Source organism: Lemur catta, chromosome 24 (genome assembly GCF_020740605.2).
Source record: "Lemur catta isolate mLemCat1 chromosome 24, mLemCat1.pri, whole genome shotgun sequence".
NCBI classification, from domain to species: domain Eukaryota; kingdom Metazoa; phylum Chordata; class Mammalia; order Primates; family Lemuridae; genus Lemur; species Lemur catta.
The window spans coordinates 4420704-4442672 of record NC_059151.1 but is presented as its reverse complement, the minus strand read 5'-3'; the positions used below and the strand labels follow the sequence as shown (position 1 = coordinate 4442672).

The 21969-nt window shown below is 41.5% G+C and overlaps 1 protein-coding gene across 4 annotated transcripts in view; it reads right to left on the bottom strand.

Annotated features, from left to right (window-relative positions):
• AFF1 (AF4/FMR2 family member 1) overlaps window positions 1-21969 on the bottom strand; it is a 162088-nt gene that overhangs the window by 14889 nt on the left and 125230 nt on the right. For all 4 annotated transcript variants that reach the window (XM_045536784.1, XM_045536786.1, XM_045536785.1 and 1 more), the window contains 6 exons: window positions 20615-20701; window positions 19432-19468; window positions 17340-17391; window positions 6076-6130; window positions 5910-5947; window positions 3290-3446 (listed from right to left, as the gene is read on the bottom strand). In XM_045536784.1, coding sequence (XP_045392740.1) covers window positions 3290-3446; window positions 5910-5947; window positions 6076-6130; window positions 17340-17391; window positions 19432-19468; window positions 20615-20701 — 426 coding nt within the window. The remainder of the gene's footprint in view (window positions 1-3289; window positions 3447-5909; window positions 5948-6075; window positions 6131-17339; window positions 17392-19431; window positions 19469-20614; window positions 20702-21969) is intronic.

Here is a 21969-nt window from a genome sequence, read left to right as displayed (position 1 = left end):
CCCACCAGCTATGCTGACAACTGCACACCCATGGCCGACATGCTCTGTAGGAGGCTGTGTATGTGTGAACCAAAAGGCACGTTTTTCCTGGTAAAAAAAAAATAACATATCTTTTTTTCCCCCTACCGGCAAAACAGGGCAGGACTGAGATGCACTGAGTCGTCCCTGAAGGAAATGTCCTGGTTTCAGAAATAAAACATTTTCTTCCACTGTGGTCCCAAAAAATGCCCAGAAGGGAGACTAATGGCCCAATTTCAGGGCAAAATTGAGTTGTTGTACCAGACAAGGGGGAAGGAATCTTTTCTGTGTACCCAATAAAAAGTTGTAAAATGGATAAAATTCCTTTAAGGTCAGGTATTATTTGGGTGTTGAGATGGCGGAAATATTTGTCTAAGGGATTGATTAAAGACAGATCTTAGAATAGATTTTTAGTAGCTAAGTGCCAGAGAGGATCAAGGTTTGGGCTTTCATTTCTCCCTCTGCCTTTGCTCACCCCTCCCCCTCTCTGCTCCCAGTGCTAATCAACCCAAATACTACAAATTGCAGGTAGGAAAAAAGCATGATTATTTCTTATTAAGTATTTTAATAAATGTTTGCCCACATGCCCTTTTGCCTCTCCTAACCTCTTAAATTGGCAAAAGTCAGCAATTTTTAGAATGAATAGTGGTTTTGAGTAAGAAGCCTTCAGTTACACACTGAACCTGCCTACCTTTTTACTAAAACCTACATAGCTGTGGAGAACACAAGTGCAAATTTTTTTTAAAAGAACATTAAAGATAGAATAAAGAGGGAGAAAGTTAAAACTAATATCTATGGCTCATTATGGAATTCATGTTATTCTCAACACAAGAGATTTACAATAAATGTAGGTATAGGTAGAGCAGGTATTTAAAAAATTACTATAGTAGGGGGGGAAAAACAGGTTTCAGAGTTAAATGGCTAAGGATTTGAAAGTCAGTGCTCCTAACTTCTTTACAGACAAAAAGAGAGCTACCAAACCTCAGGGTTGGTGGGGGTAAAATCAAACAACTGATGAAAAAGCTCCCCACTAGGCAATCAACGCAGGGTAACTCACTACGGAAGGACTGGACAGTAAATAGAGAACTAAGCAGATTCCTGAATAATCAAGAATGGAATCATGTTTTTCTAAACTTAAGGAGCAAAGAGGCAACGTGTCCACGTATTTTGAAAAGCTGAGAGTGACATGGTAAAGCGGACCCAACTGGAATCTACTGCGGCTGGTTTCCAAGTTCAGCACAAGCCCACGGGCATGCGTGCAACGTTCTAGATCTAAGATCACTGGGACAATATCAAACGAAATGAATTAAAAGGAAGCTGTAAGTAAGAAGCAAATTTCACAACATTAAAAACAGAAGAAGTGGATGAAAAAGCTAAAACTAGTATCTATGGCTGATTATGAAGTTCATGTTACTTTCTTCTTCTTCTTTTTTTTTTTTTGAGACAGAGTCTCACTCTGTCGCCCGGACTAGAGTGCCGTGGCGTCAGCCTAGCTCACAGCAACCTCAAACTCCTGGGCTCAAGCGATCCTCCTGCCTCAGCCTCACGAGTAGCTGGGACTACAGAGGTGCACCAACATGCCTGGCTAATTTTTTGTTTCTATTTTTAGTTCGCCAGCTAACTTTTTCTATTTTTAGTAGAGACGGGGTCTCGCTCTTGCTCAGGGTGGTCTGGAACTCCTGAGCTCAAGCGATCCTCCTGCCTCAGCCTCCCAAAGTGCTAGGATTATGGGCATGAGCCACCATGCCGGGCCAGAAGCTTTTAATTTAGATCTAAGAGGTTTCAACCTAGTCTAGTAACTTACGGAACAATAAAATGTAACTATGTCTCATTACTACAAACACAGTGTTATATTTTTTTTTCTAAGTTTCACCTCTTCAGCCAAATCTGTACCATTTCCATTGTATTTGAATTGAATTTTATTATTGAATTGGATCATCTTCTTTATACCAATAATCGAACAAGCAGATTTCCCTTATTGAATAAGGTGAAACAAAGCAAAGATCTCACAAATATCAACAGTGGATATCACACAATGTGTGTGCACAGCACACGCAGCCTCCTTTTCCGAGGCATAGAGAAACTATTTCAACAGTAATCAGCATCATACAAGGAAATAAAGAGTCCCAGAAACACAGCAGTCGCTAAAATCCGACAGGCACTCAAGTGTGGTTATGCTGATCCATGCTCATTCAGGCCAAAAACACGAAGCACTTAGCCCGTGCCAGACACAGATTCACGCCTAACCGAAAGTGACACCAGCCACTTTCTCAGCCTCCGCTGCCCTCAGACAAGGCCCTAAACGCCCACTGGATGAGCTCCAGAGATATTCGGCTGTTGCTCCAGTGGAACTGCTTTGCTTTCCAAACAGAGATAAATACAGAAAACCTTAATGTTTTCTTAACCAGAAAGCTTCCTTTCCTGGCATTCCCATCTTAAATATGCAGAATTTCTCTACGTGGGCTGGTCTCAGTCACCAAAACTAAAATAGGAATGTCTTCTTCCCCTTTTCACTACTTTCCTTCCCTAGAATGTTTACATTGCTACCCGAGGTTGGAGGGAATTTGGCAACCTTTTTTATTGTTACTAATAATTTCTTGTGCTCAACAACCCAGTAAACAGCATAAACCCTCTAGAGAAATGTAGGGCCTGAGATTTCCGGTCTCAGTTGGTTCATCTTTGCAGTATCTCCTGAGGGTGGACAACAAGCCAATGGTTAGCCCTGTTTTACACGGGGCAGGAGGGGGAAAAAAAAAAAAAGCCCTGGCAAAACCGCTTTGCCATCAATTTAACAGCATGGCTTTCAGTGATTCAAAAATAGAACTCCTGATGGCTTGTTTCTAGTTCATGTTCTGCCCTGTGCTAAATCAGGCGGTCTCTCTCCTCTCGCTTTCCTTAATGCACGCATTCCTAAAATTTCAAGCAGAATTCTCATTACTATTAAAACAGCAGCCTACTGCAAAACCAAGTTTTCTTTTTCAGAAGGAGGAAAAATAAAACGGTGCAGAAACATTCTCAGTGAGTTGCTCTTCCAAACGGCACCAGCAAATCTATCACTTTTAAATGGGGGCGGGGGGGGGGGGGATGTCTCTCCCAACTCTTCACCACCAAACACTTGGTGACAAACACGTAAAGAGAAACAGGTGGCCCTACGGCTTAGGGACGTGCCGCCCCTCCGGACGGAGCTGCTCAGTGTCGTGGCCAGCCCTGGCCCACGGAACAGACTCCAGCCCAGGGACACAAGGCGGCCACCCCGAGAGGGCCACGGTACCTCCGCAGCCGGGGCTTCCAGGGGCTCATTCTCGTCGCTGTCGCTCGAGCTGCTCTCGCTCTCGGAGTCCGAGGAGCTGTCGGAGTCGCTGGTGCTCTCTGACTCGGCGCTGCTGGAATGTGCTGAGGCCGCCGGTGCCGGGAGCGGCTGCGGGGCGCTGCGGGGCGGCCGGAGGGTGAAATGAGAAGACGCCGGGCAAGGCGGGCGGCTCCCCGCTGCCCCCGGCCTGCCCCTCCGCCCGACGCCACCGCGACTGAACCGTCACACCGGCCGGTGCACGGAGGCCCACCGTGGTTTACAGAGAGTGACAACCCCTTAAAACTATTCATCAGACAGCTGCACACAAGAGCAGCCTGTGGAATTGTACTCCTGAACATTTCAAACTATAAAAAATTTCAGTTAGAACTAGGGTACATTATGTCAAGGGTTGGTCAACGATGGCCTGGGCTGGCTGCCTGTTTTTCTAAGTAAGGTCTTACTGGAACACACCCGCAGCCATTCTTTTAGGTGCTATGTCTGCTTTTATACAGCAGCATAAAATGCTACTCGGCACAGCTGAGTAGCTGAAATAAAGATTTCTATGGCCCATGAATCCTACAATATTTACCCACAGATCCTACAATATTTACTATCTGGTCCTTTAAGTTTGCTGACCCCTGCTATGTATATAACCAAAAGAAATTAATTTATAAGAGAAAAGTCAATGAGCTAAAATCTTATATTCTCTACATGAAAACTAACTGTGTGGTAGCCAAAGACCACCGAATATAAAAATGGTCTTTCCTTTGCAAGGTGAGCTCAAAACCAATCTAATTCATGCTTCTTGGGCAGAATTGTAAAATGGGCCATTCTTTTTTTTTGGAGACAGAGTCTCGCTCTGTTGCCCGGGTTGCAGTGAGTGCCGTGGCATCAGCCTAGCTCACAGCAACCTCAAACTCCCGGGCTCAAGCAATCCTCCTGCCTCAGCCTCCTCAGTAGCTGGGACTACAGGCATGTGCCACCATGCCCGGCTAATTTTTTCTATATATATTTTTAGTTGGCCAGATCATCTCTTTCTATTTTTCAGTAGAGACGGGGTCTCACTCTTGCTCAGGCTGGTCTCGAACTCCTGACCTCAAGTGATCCTCCCGCCTCGGCCTCCCAGAGTGCTAGGATCACAGGCGTGAGCCACCACGCCCGGCCAAAAAATGGGCCATTCTTTTTGAGTGTCTGAGGGACTGTTCTCCCAAAAAATCAGCCAAAGTAGAGATTACGCCAAGTTTTAAGAATAGGGCAATAATTCTAGGCCATGGAGAAAACACGTTATTTATCATAGCACTAGACATATCTAACATTTCAAAGCATATATTTCTTAATTATTTTAAAACCTCACCCCAGGTGGTATTAAATCCATTAATATAATTAATAATAATTATAGATTAACTATAATCTTGAAAGCTTCCAAATCTACCTAAAATATTCTAAAAATAAATTTTTATCAAGTAACACATAATGTTAGCATAAAAATGAAATAATAATAAACTCACTGGCTGAGATAATTTTAAAGCGAGCACTCTACCACTATGTCATTTGGTCACAGAAAAGCTGTATCAAGCGTGTCACCCTTTTCATGTGGCAGCGGAGGAGCGTGAGCCACTGAGGGTGAGGATGGGATGCGCTCTCAACCTTTCACCTGCCTTGAGTTTACCCCCAGCTTGGTTCTTCTTTTTCCTTTTCCTTCACTTTTAAAAATTAGGCTACCTTGTCATGTTTTATCACTTGTCATAACCCATCAGAAATTACTGAGCAAAATGAGATACAAATAAATAAGGAAATCTAAGAATCCCTAAGACTTTGCATAATTACATGGGCCTTCATCCATGTTAACTATAACGTCACCTGTACCATAGACAAGTTTCTTATTGCTGATCTTGTCTCTGAATGATGAGCACATCCCAGGGAGTAAAATAATTTAACTCTTTGTCCAAGAAAGGCAGGTATTTGGTATACTGAATCATTAAATTTGGTACCAGAAGAAAATATTATAAAAGTAGTTTAAGTAGTTCCCAGTTCCAAAAATTAGAGCATCGTTTTCTAAAATGTGGCTGGCTTGTTATAAAGGGAAAACAGTGTCATTTCCCATCACACTGAAATATACATCAGGTCATTTTTTCAAGCAGCTAAAACAATTAGAAAATTCTTACAAACTAAGAAAACAGGCACAGTGGAAAGCAAGTTCTAGAAATAATTCAACTTTACAATTTTTGAAACATAGCAAACCTGACACCTTCATGAAAATAATGGGCTCTTCATTCTAACTTTTCAAATATTGGTTACACAGTACTGATGCTGTATTTTACGCTTATTTTTAAATTCTCAAAAATCTTTAACATCTAAATTTGCAATGTAGGGGGGGCAGAGGGACTCTTGCTTTTGTAGGATTGACAACCTCCCCTATGGCTGATTTAAGCTTCCAAAATACTAAACAGGTACATTCCTTTTACTGTGATACTCTATCTCCTTCCCCATGAAGAAACTAGGAAAGTACTAAATAAGGCTTTATTTTTCCTGTTTGGTAAAAAAACAAAACAAAACAAAAAAGCGAATGTTCTGTACAGATGGGGAGAAACCCGCACGGTACCTTGGAGGTGCAGATGAGGAAGGAGGCTTCTCTGGGGTCTGAGCATTCACAATAAGGGGGAAAAGGACCAGGAAAAGAAAAAAAAAAATAGGTTAGAATAAGCAGCTATGTTAAATGGATATATTAATAAAAGGATTCCTGGTATTAAGGGGTGTAGAAAACTTACCTGTTCACTGTCACTGTCCTCACTGTCACTAAGCTGAAGGTCATCTTCGAGCATGCTGGAAAGGGCAGGGACAGACACAGTGCATGATGTGAAACAATTTCTGATAACTTTTTTTTTAGCATATAAATAGAAAATATGCCTAATGTAAAAAACAGGGACAGGATAGGTATATGTTTTCTTTATTTATCAAATGGTTCATTTTCCTGGAAATCTAAGTTTTACAATTTTACAATTACAATATGTAATCATAATTGTACAATTATAACAGAAACCACTTCAGTGCAAGCCCCTTACCATCGCAAAACTCAATCGTTCACACATTGCAAACATTAAAGGAGAACTCCCACAGGGCAGGATTTGTTGCCAGTCTGAGACTAAAGTCCCCAACCCCTAGTCAGTGAAAACAAGGTCCATGCAAACAAACAAACAAACAAAAATGGGGGGAATAGACACAACTTACTCAAATTATTTTCTTCCATAGTCTCTAACTCAGGGGTGGGAAACTTGTGGCCTTCTAGGTCCTTAAGTGCAGCCTTTTGACTGAATCCAAATTTTACACAACAAATCCTTTTATTTTTATTAATATTTTTTTCTTCTATATTTTAATTTTAAAATGACTATATTTAAAATACCAAAGAATGAAGTAAGTTTCAACAAAATAATCCTCTCAGATTGGCCAACACGACTAGAACATTAGTAAAACGTAAGGGCTAAACTGAGGGCTGCTATGCTCATGATTTATGTCTAATCAGCCTCGCCTGACCGCACAAGGGCGGTTGGTAAGAGTTTATGCGGATCAAGCACACCAGTCTGTTACCGGCCTTTGACACAGGCGCACTGTGTTTCTGTTTGAAGTGGAATCTGTGAATAGTTGCACAGCTCAACAGTATTTTTTAATTCTGTCTGCTTAAACGCCCATCATGTCAAAGAAGACCAAGAGAACGCTGAAGGAAGAAGACATTTTTTTTAATGAGGATTGGGAATTGCAGTATCATCTTGTTTCTGCTAAAGATAAGATGATCTGCTTGCTTTGTGATACTGCAGTATCAACATTAAACAACTTCAGTGCTCATCAGCATTAGAACACTCATAAGGACCACAGAGAGGGAGAGGCTCGAAAGCCTCTTGTAGAAATTAAAAAATGAAAAGCAAAAGCAAAGACAATTCTTTCAAGCAGCAATAAGACCTGGAAATATGCCACTGAAACAACTTATGAAGTAGCTTATATACTCGGGAAAAAATGGAAGACAGTCACTGATGTACAAATTGTGAAAGAATGCATTGTTGAAGTTGTAGGATGCTTAAAAGTAACATTTCAAAGTACAGATAGCTCAAAGAGAACACCATAACTGATCAGCAACATGAATTATCCTTCAACTTAACAGAACTTCATGTGACACTTCAAAAGGAAAATATATGTTATTCAATCACTCTGAATGAATCAACTGATAGATACTACTGACTAGGGAAAGGTTTTATATTTCATTCGTCTCATAACAGATTTTCTTTGCTATGAGGAGTTGCTTGCTTTGGGCACTCTTGCAAACAGAACATGGGGGACATCTTGAAAAACTTTCAAGATAAATGTCATGAAGCTGAACTGAATTTGGTAAACTTAGTGAGTATATGTACAGATGGTGCACCTTCCATGACAGGAAAACACGAAGGGTTTATTGCACAGATTTTAAAAAAGTATTAACAGATCCAGGTGCTCTTATTTCTTTTCATTGTATCTTGCATCAGCAAAATCTCTGTGCTATCAACTACTATTTTAAGTGAAACTTTGCAACAAGTTCTAAGTATTGTTAACTATATTCCTACAAATGCAACATGGCATCCTCAATTTTGTAACATGCTAAAGTTGAACTATGAGGAATTCAGTGTGGATTTGCCCTACTGTTCTAAAGTGTGTTGGCACTTTTGAAGTGCAAGGACAGGTGTTACCCAAAATTTTATCTCTGCTAGAACAGATAAATTTTATTAAGAACAGAATCAGCAGCGTGAATCATTGAAAGATTCCTATAGGAATGCAGCATTTCTGTGCAGCCGAGGGCTTGGGGACCACAGTGCTATAAGAATTAAATAAATATACAGTAAGACACATGATGCTGTCAAGACAACTGTCACCAAACAGTGCAGTTATCTTACATTTTTGTCCAAGAAACATCAATATTAAGCTCTATTTTCACATGTAATAAATCACTCTCTTTTATCTGCATAAACACTGATCAATGGGAAGGACAGTAATACAAATGACATTGTTGTCTAGAGAGTATGTGTAACCTTACTGCTCTCATTCCATTGTGGGGAAAAAAACAGTTTATTCCCTCAAACTTATATTGATACTTATTTCTAGGCATTTTGGCTTATGATTAACCTAAATATTAAAAGCAGACATTTTCCAATCTGTATATATATACATATTGTCAAGTTTTAACACCCTTAACCTTCTTCCAAGGAGATGCCCAAATATCAGAGGAAAGAATCAACTGCTGCCTCTCACTTCCCCCACATTTTATGAGCATGACTATTTGAGGAAATGCTATATGTAAAACTGAGAAGAAAAACAAAAATCTGGAGTATTAATTATGCTCCAAAAAGCAAATTATTAGAGATTAAAATACTTCAGTATTTCTGCATATACCCCTATAATAATCTGACCAATTATTTTTACTGCAAAACCACTACCTACTACTGAAGTAATGTGGCATGGTTATTTTGGGAAACCTTGGTAAAAAGTCACTAGATTTTCTAATAAAAATAAATGACAAAACTTGGCTCTTGGTAAATGACTGCCTACACGCACCATGGTAATCCTGCCAAGGAACTACTCTCACCAACAAATGTACTAAAAACATCCTGTAATAAGTTTCTAAATAAAATAAAAACTGTTAGCTACTTGTAAATGTAGAGCTTGCTCAGTATTTATGTAACAGAATTTAAATTCATATTTTAGCAAGGCTAGAAAATACAGCCTTCAGTCATAGGACTTGGCAGTTAGTAATCATAATGGTATATGAGAGAAAGTCACTCGACAGGTTTGCTGTGAAATGGTGGCTTGGCTGGGATACACACAAGCAAGAGATAAAAGATATATCTTTGCAATAAATGTTAGGTATAATACAACCAGAAAAAAAGACCTGGCAAAGTGTGTTCACTATTAATCACCACCAACAGAACTATAGTAAATGGACCTCTTTGTTTCTTAGTTACTGGGTTTGTTTTGAATAAAATTGATTTGTCTTAATTTCCTGTCCATCAATGATCATGTAATCCAACCATGCTTCCTGTTGCAAGCATACGATTAAAAATCCCACAACTTCTTCTCCTTGCTACTGAATATCTATCTAACTTCGGTGAATATACTCTCCTAAAGTGAGAAAGTTAGAGAAAGTTCTGACTTTTTAGTTCTACTTGCTCTTTGGGAATAACAGGTACCATGAAAATGCCATCCCAGATTCTGAAAATTTCCCCTTCAGAGAATTATGTACACAGTAACAAAACAAGCCTGCAGGTACAAAACCTATTTGAGACTTTGAGCAAAGAACGTGACCTCTGAAGGAACTGTGAACTCTATCTCCAAAGAAACACTCAGAAATGACAAACCAGTATAATCAAACCAAACCTATCCCCCATGTAGGATGTACTTGGGGTTTACACACTATTTCAATTAGTCAGAATGTATGAGTGTATCTCACATGAGAATCAGCAGACATAGGTGTATTGTCAGTGTCTGCTGACCTAGCCAACAGTAACCACAGAATCTTCCAGAAACCATGGCTTCCGAAGTGGGTGGCTCAACATAAACCAGCATGCTGTTAGTAGAGAAGGAGGGAGTGGCAGTGAGGAAAAAAATATTTTCTGAAGTTTTTGATAAACATGTGTTACCCCTATAGTTTAAAAAAAAAAAAGTTTCACTTTTGTAAAAGTCATAACTAAGTCCTGCTAAGATAGAAAATTAATCATGAATACCATTGTGGTCACTGTGGTTTTTTTTTCTTAAAAGTATCTATATAGTTGAGGAAAATATAGCTTGAGGACAGGTGAAGGATTTTTAGCAATAAGGAAAAATGTTAAGGGAATCATCCGCTAAAGTCTGTTTCACCGACAAGTATATTTGAGGCCAGGCACATGTTACACGGTATGAAGACAGAGGCGGTGAACTGCAGCACACCTGGGTAAGCACCTCTGCACTCACTAAGAGAGAATCAAAACCTCTTGGACCCAGCCTCATTCACAACGACGAGACCTAGGTCAGGAGGATGGGGCCCAAGGGATGTGTTTCCTCCTTCTCAACTGTGAACTTTCCTGAGTCAGGATCAAGCCATCTTCACCTTCCTATTCTCTCTGTGCGAACTTGGCCTGCACCCTCAAAGAGCAGGATGAACGGCACCCTCTGCTGAGTAGGTCACAGGGTCACGTGCTGTGTCCACCATGTGATCAGACCGTGACAGGCACTGTCCACACTCACAGCCCCGCGTGGTGACCACCCCTCACGCTCTGACGACGAGGAAAATACCCAGCTAACATGCCTAAGACCCCGAAGCTCGCACATGCTGGAGCCAGGATGCAAAATCTGCTCCCCTTCTATACAAGATCCCCTTGTTCTGGCCAATACGTGACACAATGGTTAGAAAACCTAACTAAAGGAATTAAATGTCAGTGCCAGAACCCACCAAAAGAGAGAGCTTGACTTAACACAGGAACTATCCTGTTGGAATAAAGTGGATGTATTGTTTTTCCCTTATGAAAATAAATTAACTTTAAACCTTACATACTGTAACTGGTTAAATAACTAATTTCCTTTCCAAACTCCAAGGCCAGGCAGTTATTTCAAAGCACACGGCACTGTGTGGCCCTACTCTGACTCCGTTCGAAAGAAGCCAAACTGCTCAGGTAAAGCAATTCTTTGAATGATCATGTAGGTTTAACGACCTTTTAAGTTATTGGTTAGGTAAACTTCTTACTCAAAGGTTATGAACAATTCTCAAAACCCGTTGTACAAATGCATTTTCCAGGCAGCTGTTCTAGCCAAGCTTAGAGAGCCGTGTCAGGTTCTGGCAGGCACAGTCCGGTGAGCCAGTCCAACTGTTACTGGGTGAAGACACACAAAGCCTTTATTTCTTTTCCATTTCTTAGGAGGGGGCTTGCCCAAAGATTTTGCTGCCACTATTCTGCAACATCTCAATTCAGAACCCAAAAAGTATTTAAATATCCTTATTTCTTGGCTTAATATTTCTTACAATTGTCTTATTTGAGAAAGTGCACATCAAGGCAAGCTCACAGTAATTACCTACAACTAATAAGTCATAACCATGGCATCAGGTGTGCTTACGATGGAAAGAAAAGTAACACTTTTCAGGAACTCCCAACAAGCATGTGAGAATATATAAGCATATACAATCTCACAAACTTAAAATTAATTTGGGAATAGAATGAGCAATCAAGCACGGGGTAGGAGACAGGCTGGGCTCCAAAGCAGATCCAGAATCCCCAATATTTTAAATTGAATCAAGGTTTGATTCCATTCTTGATTACAGGGCAGAAATAAGGACTGCAAATCCCTTGTAAGAGACAAGGAGGTTACAGACCACGAAGAGGGCTCCACATACAGTGAAAAAGCTCATCTTAAGCAGTTGTGACGCAACATATAACGGAAACTTTCCAAATGGCGATAGTCGTTAGAAGGCAGAATTCAAATTCATGCAGATTGTCTATAGGAGATTATGAGCTAACAAGATAGAGAAAAAATTGACTCAGTACATAATTAACTCTAGTCAAAAAGCTTAATGGTTGATACGGTAAAAATTGTTGCCAGAGGTAGAAAGATTAAACTCCATAAAGTGAAGATCATCTGAGGTCAAATAAGCAAATGACAAAAATCACAAGAGTGTAAATGAGGGAAAATGTGAAATTAAACCAGTAAGATTAAATCGATACGTATGACAAATAAGATACTAGTACAAGAGTGATACACTTTCAACTAGAAACAAAGTCTAGAAAGTATTACTTAAAATCATACCTATTAAACATTGCTCATAGGTATTCAATCGTTTACACGTATCTTTTCTTCCGCATTTATTCTGAGCACTTACTACGTGTGGCACTACTCTAAACCCCATGGCTATGACTCTAAACAAACAAACAAAAAAGAAGCCTGCTCTTGTGGCATGTACACCCTAAAGGAGGGAACAACTAAACTATATACTTTCTCATGAGTAACAAGAGCCTATGGAGGGGAACAAGAATAAAAGAGAAAGGGTGGCCGTGGGTGGCTCTTTTGCACAGGGTAGGAAGGCAAAACCTCCCCGACACCTCCAAGAAGAGGCCTGACAGGAGGGGGGTGCACAGTGCAAGTACCACGGGGAGGAATCAGGGCATCAGAAATGGCAAGGAGGCCACGAGCCAGAGTGGAAAATGAACCTGGGTATGGGGGGAGGGGGAGGGGAGAGGTAAGTTATGGAGGGTCTTGGAGGACTCTGGGGGGGGTGGGGGGGAAGGGAGGTGAATATTCTTGTGAAAGCTGACCACGCCTTGTTGGTTTCATAGCCCAGCATCCCAGATGAAATGTACAAACTGCCCTTAAGGCTAACAGATTCTTAGTGAATTAAAACATTTTATTACATCTTCACAATCTATGTTTAAATGAGTCTAGGGTCACTGACAGTGAATTAGCAGTTACGATTAAAAATGACAGTCAGACGGACCCCCAGGGCACCCTTAAAAGCAGGTTTTGTGTATACAAATGAACTCCTGCGAAGTAGTCACTTGCAAAAAAATTATCCCCTGAGGTTTTGGAGTCTGTGGTGGACCTACCGACCACGCCCCCTTTCAAGGTAACAAGCAGTCTGTGCCTTCCTCTCGTCATCGAATGTCACCAGCTCTGCGATACCTTTCCTGATCTCCCTCCCTGAAGTGTCACCACCCCCCAAAAAACAACTCCTGCCCCAACCCTGGCACTATCCCATCACCTTGTTCCGTGTCATAGGCCACCTCCATTTTGTTACAAACCGTGGAAAACAAGGGCTTTGTCTTACCAACCACGGTTTCTCCAGGTCCCTAAAGCAGCACCGGGCACACGGCATGTGTTCGATAACTACGCACTGAATGGACGGAGGCAATTATTGGAAATATCGCCAAGTCACCTGGAGCCAAGCCCAGAAAATATTTATATAATTTGGGTCAAAAGTGTGTTACAGAATAATGAGAATAATTTTTCTTTTGCAGAATGCATTTACTTAAGACTTATTCCATAACAGGCATTTAAAAAATTTATTCTTTTTGTCCCTTTTATTCGACCTCTGGTTTAAGATCTAATATGACAGTATATATATATATACTATTCTAAATGGGAGCTCCCAAAGCATTTCAAGCAATGGCTGCATTATCCAAGTAAGAATAGCTCCAAGGAGAATACTTTAGAGAGGGCAATCCTCCAGTACTTTCACAGTATTTTAAACATTTAAAATTCTGAGATAAGCAGAGTTTTGGACTTTACACAGAATGATTCTGTTTGCTTTCACCTAAGAATGGAAATTCTTCGATATTCAATCTTAGAAATTCCCATTTCTCCTTAGCACTGCTAACATTAACTTCCTTTAAAATAAAATAAAAACCCTCAATGTTCCTTATTTTCCTTCATTTTACATCCTTACCTCTCCTCCTGAAACTAAGAGATCTAGGTTACTAAAATAAGTATGCACAGCTACAACCCTAGATTCTCAATTACTTGGTTGACTAAGTCCAGAGTGAAAATATATACTTTTCCAGCAATGCCAGGTACTGAAATATTGAGAATTATTATTGAAAATGTTCCATGATGCTGAAAATTTTGATGGAGATCATCTACAGACGTATAAATGACCAGCATAAATGTTTGTCCCTTGTTTTCTGAAGAAGAACTGTGAATAAAGGACAGTAATCTGACTTCAATGACAAATAATTTATAAGCTTTACACACGGGGCTGATTTCTACTTCTTCTTCCATAATATTTATCAGCAAATAGCGCTTTAAGTCAGAGCTGCCACTGCAATAAAGGGTCCAGGTAAAACACCTTCAAATAGTATAAGCTAACATTTAAAAATAAGAGCAAAAATTAATTTCCTTAGGCTAAATTTGATTTACATTAACTGGCAGAAGTAAACTGTCTTCGGACTTAATTCTAGGACACTGCAGGGGACACAACTTTTGTCCTCATGTGATGATTTTATATTACAAGAAACTGATGGGACTTCCTTAGTTCTTTACAAAGATATTTAAAAACCAATAAGTGTTCACTAAAAGCTGAAAACTCAGGTCCACGTGAAAAGGCATCAGAGTCATCCCAGCCTCTGTTACCTTGGCACTGTTCCTTCTTGTCCAGCTCCAGGGACAATCCCAGTCACATCCAGTTATTGCCCTCATTTCAAAACAAACTTTCTATATAAGTAATAAAAATTTCAAATTGCTACAATGGCTGATTTCTCTCATTCTAAGTATGTGTTGACAATGTACGTGTTGATACCAGAGATGACAACAAGAAAAAGGAGGGCACCTTCTTATAATAAAAACTCAGCAATTGGGGGATGGGGAAGAGAGAAGCCAGCTACAATAACAAACAGAAACTGTTCCATAGTTTCTAATACACGAACACACTGCCCCGTCCGAGAGGCTGACACACGCACTGCCACCAGTAAACTGCATGTGGCCGCCCAGGAGAACCGTCCGTGCACACTGACGCAAAGGGCACAGGAACTATGGAAAAAAGGAAATACTCTGTACTTTGCCCTGAGAACGCCACAGATCTAAGCCTTGGAAAGGAAGAGGACTCCAAAGCCAAGAGCCCTTAAACAAACACAACCTCTCCTAAAGTCAGGAGCCAACTGTACTAACACCCTAGCTAATCAGTTACCTGCAGAGTCTTGCAGAAGGAATTCATTATTTGAGAAATAATGAGAGCACAAACTACAGAGAACTATATCAAAAGTAACACACCCCTCTACCACCTTGCTACCCCCCGGCCAAGTCTAGACATCTGTAGGAGTCCACAGACCACGACAAGCTTGCTGTTTGTTGCTACGCCCCTTTTATATGCCCTACCCCACTTTTCTGAGGATTCCTAGGTGCTAGTAACTCTGAAAGAAAAAGCATTAAGACCTAGATTGATTTTTTTTAAGCCAAAGTATAAACGACCCTGTAATTAACAATTTTTCTGACATCTGAAGTACATTAGACGATCTCCCTCGCGCTCCGTGTGCCAAACAGCTTAACTGCGCATCAAAGCACCGTAACGCGGAGGCCAGATCCAATTAACTCGCGAGCACTAAGTGATTTGCCACGCTACGTCTGAAACAATGATTGCACTCTGCAAATTAATTGGGACACCACTTCCATCCAATCTCCATTAAAAGTAAGTTCATAAAAGTGATTCCTTTTTCCCTGAGGTACGTTTCATCTTGGCACTTACCAACCCCACGGCCACACCCCGCCAAGTCCACTCCCGCCTCGCTGTCTACGCAGCCTCAAGCTCACGTTCTCTCCTGCGTTGCTCTTCCCTCTCCACCCTGCCTCTGCAAGGGCCTACTGTCACCCCTTCCCAAAGTCTATCAAAATCACCACAAATATTCTTTCCCGGATAATTGTATGTACAGCAAATTAATAATCTTCATAAAGAAAACACTACATGTCGCACGATCTAAGTATACTTGTTATCCACTGTCAGGCACCTGTGATTTCAGTGGCTTAATGCACTATTGTCACTGATGAGCAGAGCCATCCTGGGAATGGCCCAAGTCCCTACCAGGCCCGAGAGCTGGTGGGGACTGGAGTGGGAGGGTGTGGCTTTTGCCTGCGTGGCCTGAGGCTGCGGCTGAGACACGACCTGCGTCTCTTCCTGCACCCCCAGGCCAGGGACACAGCTGCTGCCCCTCCCCTCTGCTGCCGCTGCCAAGAGAGATGCCCGCTTCTCCCAGCTTCAGTCCCCCCTTCCTGGCTGCTCTAAAGACAATGGCCAGGGCCTTTTATGGCCAACAGGGCTTGGCTACCAACCGTGCGTGACAAAGCAGAACCGGTGTGCGGCCTTCCGAGCTGCCACAGATTTTTACGGTCCCTGGTCCTTGATCTGTGGCCTCTCTTCCCTAGTGGCCACCAACTGGTTTAACAACCCTCATCCTTCCTTAAATGTAATCTCAGCCAGTGATTCTAGACCCCTAGAATTTGGGGGCCAGTACAATTTCCAACAACAAAAACGTGAAAAAGAAAAAGGGAGGGATAACCGACAAGGGTTACTTATTTTCCTAGCAAAGGACATTACAAACAACCAAAATCTCCCCATGTACCGGGATCACAAATAAAATACATTCTTACCACATGCAAACAACCCTCTCCTTCAAACTATAATAAACTTATCTTTTAAAAAAAGCTCATTATTTTGTTCTTTTCCCCTCGTTTGCTATGGTGAAATGAAAACAAATGGCACCAAGGGGCTGGCACTTGGGAAACGGTGACATAACCCGGCCCCATGTTCACTCACAGCAAGCAGATCAAATAACCTCTTCAGCTCAGCTACACAGTTTTTAAAATAATCCACGGCAATCCCTGCCTTCCAAAGTACATGGAGCAAACACCGTCTAAAAATAGAAGCAAGCTGGAGCCTGAACTCCAGAACCACCTGAAACCCTGAGACTAGCAACTCAGAGCGCCCGTGATGGATTAACGGCCTCCTCACTCAGTCCCCACTAACCACCTCTAGCTGCACCAAAGAAGAAATAACAGTTCAATGCTATTGAGAAATGACTAGGTGAGTTAAAATGCTGAGTTAAAAATCTTCCATATGCAGTTTAAAAGGTTCCAAAAACCCAAAATATATCTGGACTTAACAAAGAATAGCCAGGCAACAGGAATAGCTCCTTATTAGTAAAATTAGGCCAAAAAAGTGGCAGAAAATCTTAAATTGTGCACATCCCCCAAAACTTGTTTCCAAAAGCTAAAGTTATTTAACACAAATTTTAAAAGCCAAAGCTTTTTATTTTCCACAGTTAATATGTAAATAATGGCTCAAAAATCTTTCTTTTCCTAAAACCCCTTAGCAAACTCTCCCTAGAGTGTATAAACCTTTGATAGGAGAACAGAATATAAACATTAATGTGGGTCATTTCTTCCCTTTACAATGCAACAGTGTTTTATGAATATTACTTGAGAGCTGGAAAAAAAAAATCAAAGCAATGAACTTACATGGGAAATTACAATGTCAACCACAAACTTTAAACAAAAGCAGTTTACTTACGATGTTCCTTGCTGAGAATTGGGGTGGGTTTTGGAAGATGTATCATATTGTTCTGTGGGGAAGGGAAACATCATCAGAGCAGCTCAGTGACGTATTTATGAGATCATTAGTTATAAGTTTTTTATCCCTCCCTCCACTTAGTATAAATTCTGTCAACCAGAGTGCTAAGACACTGCACTTGGCATAATCTCACCACTGTAACACGCATGTCACTTCTAGAGAGAATGCTTGCTCAGAATCCAGAAACTCTTGAATAGACCAAAAAACACTGAAAAGCATTGCTTGCGGCAGCACCACCGTCATTGCCAGCAACTTTCCTAATTGTTGGGAGACTTTTCTGTCTTTGAGGACAGCTGAGGAGACTTGAGGAAGCACTGTGACAGGGCTGCTCTCAGCCCCTCCACTTTAGTGCATATCAGTGATTTGCTATCACTCCCTTGTCGCAGCCTCTGTTCCTGGCTGACTATGCCCCTCCTGGCCCTCCGTTAGCACCCCACCCCCCAATTCATTCACTCCACAGCTGTTTACAGGCTGCACGGTAGACACCAATATGTTTGACGCATTGGGTCCTGTCCTCATTGAGTTTACAGTTGACCAAGGGACACGAAACCGGCCCACAAATACCTGCAATCCCAGGCGGTATGAGATTAAGCACAGAAATCAATCGCATCAATTAACTGTCCTGGGAATACAGAGAATGGTCACTCTGTTGGTAATGACCAAAAGTGGCAAATCGGAGAAAGAAAGAAATGAAATGTATCACGAAGGATCGGAGAGATTCTGGGGCCCCAGACGTGGAAATCGCAAAGCTGGGGTGCACAGCACGGGAAGACAGGTGGAAGTCAGATTTTAGCGGACTCTGAATGCCAGGACAGGAAGTTATGACTTGTTGGGCAATGAGACACCGTCAATGACCTAAACAGGGACATGACACAGTGGTTCCTCAGGAAGAGTGACCGGGTGGTGCCACCTGGCATAACCCAGAAGGCAGCAGGACATTTTAAGTGTGGAGGCAGCAAAGCAGCTGGGGGGCAGCTGTGCTCGTCTAGACAGGAAGTAACAGGAACCTGAAACAGACCTGCACGTGGGAAGGGAATACGGGTACCCTCCGGGCAGCGGTGAGTGGTATTTCCCACAAGTGCCGGGTGGAGAGCCTCGCGTATTTGCAGTGAATCGCTTTATCCTCACGGTGGCAGCAGCTCTTATATGATATTTTCACTTGATCTTAGCCAAAAGGCTGAGAAGTGATGTTATATGATATTGTCTAATTGCCTCCCCTTCTGCCTAGAAAGCTAGGACCAAAACTACAAATTACAGGGGCAAAAGTCACTCTTTCGACCATGCACAGGGACTGCCCCACGACCATCGTGACTGGCTCTGAGTGCCACAGGTTCCAGTCAGCCTTAGATACCCCCTTTTGCAAATGTGGACATAAACAGTGAGGCATCCAAGTCAAGTCCCTACACCTGCCCTCTCCAGACTCCAAAACCTACGTGCCAATTCCACAAGGACAGCGTTGAAGAAATCAGAGCTCTCTTGCTGGGTGTACTTTGAGAAATGTGTGTCGTACTCTGCTTTTCACTGAAAACTGTATCCATCCATACCCCACCCGCTCTTTGTCCAACATCCCATTAGACCCCTCTAGTTGGGGGCGAGGAGTAAGAGGACGCATGGAGGCCACGTCCTCACAAAGAGAAACAAGGTTCCGTGGACCCCGAGACAAAGTGGCAGGACCATAAAAGACCCTGGGGTAAGGAGCTAGTGAGCCACAACCTACAGGACACTGGCCAGGGCCCAGCACCGGCTCAAGACAGCGATGAGGAACCAGCCCATGCTGCTTCGCAGGGCAAGAAGGTGACCCATCCCTGGCCCAGACAGACCTTCCCAGTGCATCTTGCAAAAGGGGGGAACTCGAATAGCTGAATGGATTAAAGGTTCTTTTTCAGCCTTGAGTTGGCAGTCGTGCAAGTGGCTGCTTCATTCAACATAGGAAGGCCACATCTCTGCTGGGGCACTGTGTATTAATGTTTTTATATAAAAATAGTAAAAATGATACTTTGTTTTCCAATGCAATAAACAGATATTTACTTACTTTGGTTTTGGGTTGCAGAACTGATGTGCTGAGAATCCTAGAAAGAAAATGAAAAATCTCTAGTTATTAAAATATATAATCTATAAATCTAAGGGCAAAACAGTAGAGCTTTTAATATTGAAAGGATAGTCTTACAAAACTTTCAGATACATAGCAAAATGGAAACAGTGCAGAGAATATCCACACAACCCACCACACAGACCCTATAATTAAACTTCCTGCCATGACCCCTATAGCTATCCAACCCTCCATATTCAATCAATCTCATTTTTTTGATGCATAGGTTGCAAACATTGATAAATCTATTTTTTTTCCTACATAAAACAGCTTTTATTGCTTCTGTTCTTTCCTAGCGTTTATTTGTCCTTTGGTGTTGAGCAAAAATATTTTTAGAGTTCAATGCTTTACTTTAAAACCAGTAGTAATGAATCACCTTTTTAAAAAGACTATGATTAGAAAATAGGTAAAATATCTAACTTATGGAAAATTTGGGTTTCTATAGATGTACGTTCTTTTGAAGACAGTATCTTAGACAGTAACAGCTACAAATAGTTTTCAATATATGTATTAAGCAATGTGTATTCATACCAAGCTCAACAGAGTACAGATCTCAATATGTTATTTCTACACTCTGAAGGGTATTCAAAAGCATAAACCACAAAAAATGAAAAATGACAGTATTTTAATACATTGTTTGCAAATACTGTAATGAAACACACAAGTCAGCAGTTCATTCACTTGTTATTAAACCTGCATTAGTGTAGCTGATCACATTAAACTTTAAGAAAACCTAGGGCGTGAGAGCATGTAAGATGCATGTACGTATGTATGTGTATGCATAGACCTAAATTCTGAGCTAGGAATCAGACATTTCTCCGTATCTCTGTTTTCCCATCTCTAAAGCCAGGACCCTCACAGGAGAAAATGTGCCGGAAGGTCCTGAATGCTTTAATGAGCTGTAAAGCCCTATACAAATCTAAGATGTTCTTACTCACATAAAGTTGGAGAATCAAGTGTTTGAGGGCATTATGAAGCACTACAGAAGCTAAGTTAATTATAATTTTAAGCTAACCTCCAAAGATTTCGACTTTGAAAAGTAATACTTTATCCACCTGGCTCACGGCAACACCTCCGACTGTTTGCTGCGGTGGATGCGGTACCTGCTACATTTTTAATGAATTACCTTTGCGGGGAAAGGAAATTTGGACGGCTCTGCTGTACTAGGCGTGTGTATTGCTGTCAGGGGAGGCGGCCATGAATGGGTCATTTCCTGGAAAGAGATTTGGGAGGGGAAGAAAAAGTAAATTACAAATAGAACATTCATTGTTACTTAACATTCTGAATTTAACGTGGCGTGGATTGATGGCAAATGAAAAGTGTAACCTTTACAGTGATTTCATTTACTTTTTAAAACATTCCTACTTTAATAAGGCTATGTTCAAATACTGAAGATCTCTAACTTACAAAACTGGGGGAAAAAAAAAATCAGTTTGCAGAGGAAAACCCAGAGTGTAGAGGTGAAGGGATTTAACACCCTGAGTATCATCAAGGACAGAAGCTGTCACAGGCCCTGCCAGAGGTGTGTGGCCGTGAAGACTGCAGGCCACAGGCTGGGCTGGAAAAGCTGTCCCTGCTCAATGCTTTCTTTTTCCCTCAGCTTCTTTATTGCATTTCCTGGAATTATTTCAGTTCAAAGGAAGAAGAACTTTCCTGTTTGACTTAAGCAAACAAGTAATTCAGGTCACTCGTTCCACTTGGGAGAGTTTTAATGGATTTGACCCTTCCCTGATACACTCTATTAGCACATAAGAACTTTTGGAGGAGAGGGCCTTAAAAAAATTACCTTTTTTTTTTTCCTATTAAGAGAAGTTTAATTTTCACTATTTTCTTAGGTGAAGGCAAGATTTCTAAAACTTACAAAGTAACATTTATCTGGACATGAATTCTTTTCTCCTAAGTACATTCACGAATTTTATTTTGCTTTGCTAAAAAAAAAAGTAAATAACTTGGGGGAAACACAGTCAGATAAAAGATATGTTGAATCACAAATACACACGCGAAATACACACACACACACACACACACACACACTTTTTTCAAGAGCTAGAACAGTGCTGGGAATCATCAAGTCCAACCTCTCAACATTTTACTGATGAGAAAAATAAATGTCTGCGTCAAGGTCGTCTAGGAAGCCGAAGCCTGAGCAGGGCACAGGTGATGAGCCCCTTTGTCTTCTCAAAGAGAGAAAGTCCCTTCCCACATGTGTCAGACCTGCCCAGCAAACGGGCTTAGTAATCCACAGGCAACTCTGCCAGCCCCGCCAGCGCCCCCAAGAGCCCACTGTAGCACCTCCCCTGCTAAGACGTTAGCATCCTAACGCTTCATTGCTTCCAGAGCGCTGGCTGACCCCTCTAACTTCCACAGAAATGCCACTTGATCCGCGCTCTAGCAAGCACTGCCACTTCCAACCTCTGTGCACGGCTCCCCTTCTCCTCTGCTACTGTGTCAGTGACTATAGCCCCAGGACAGACATAAGTG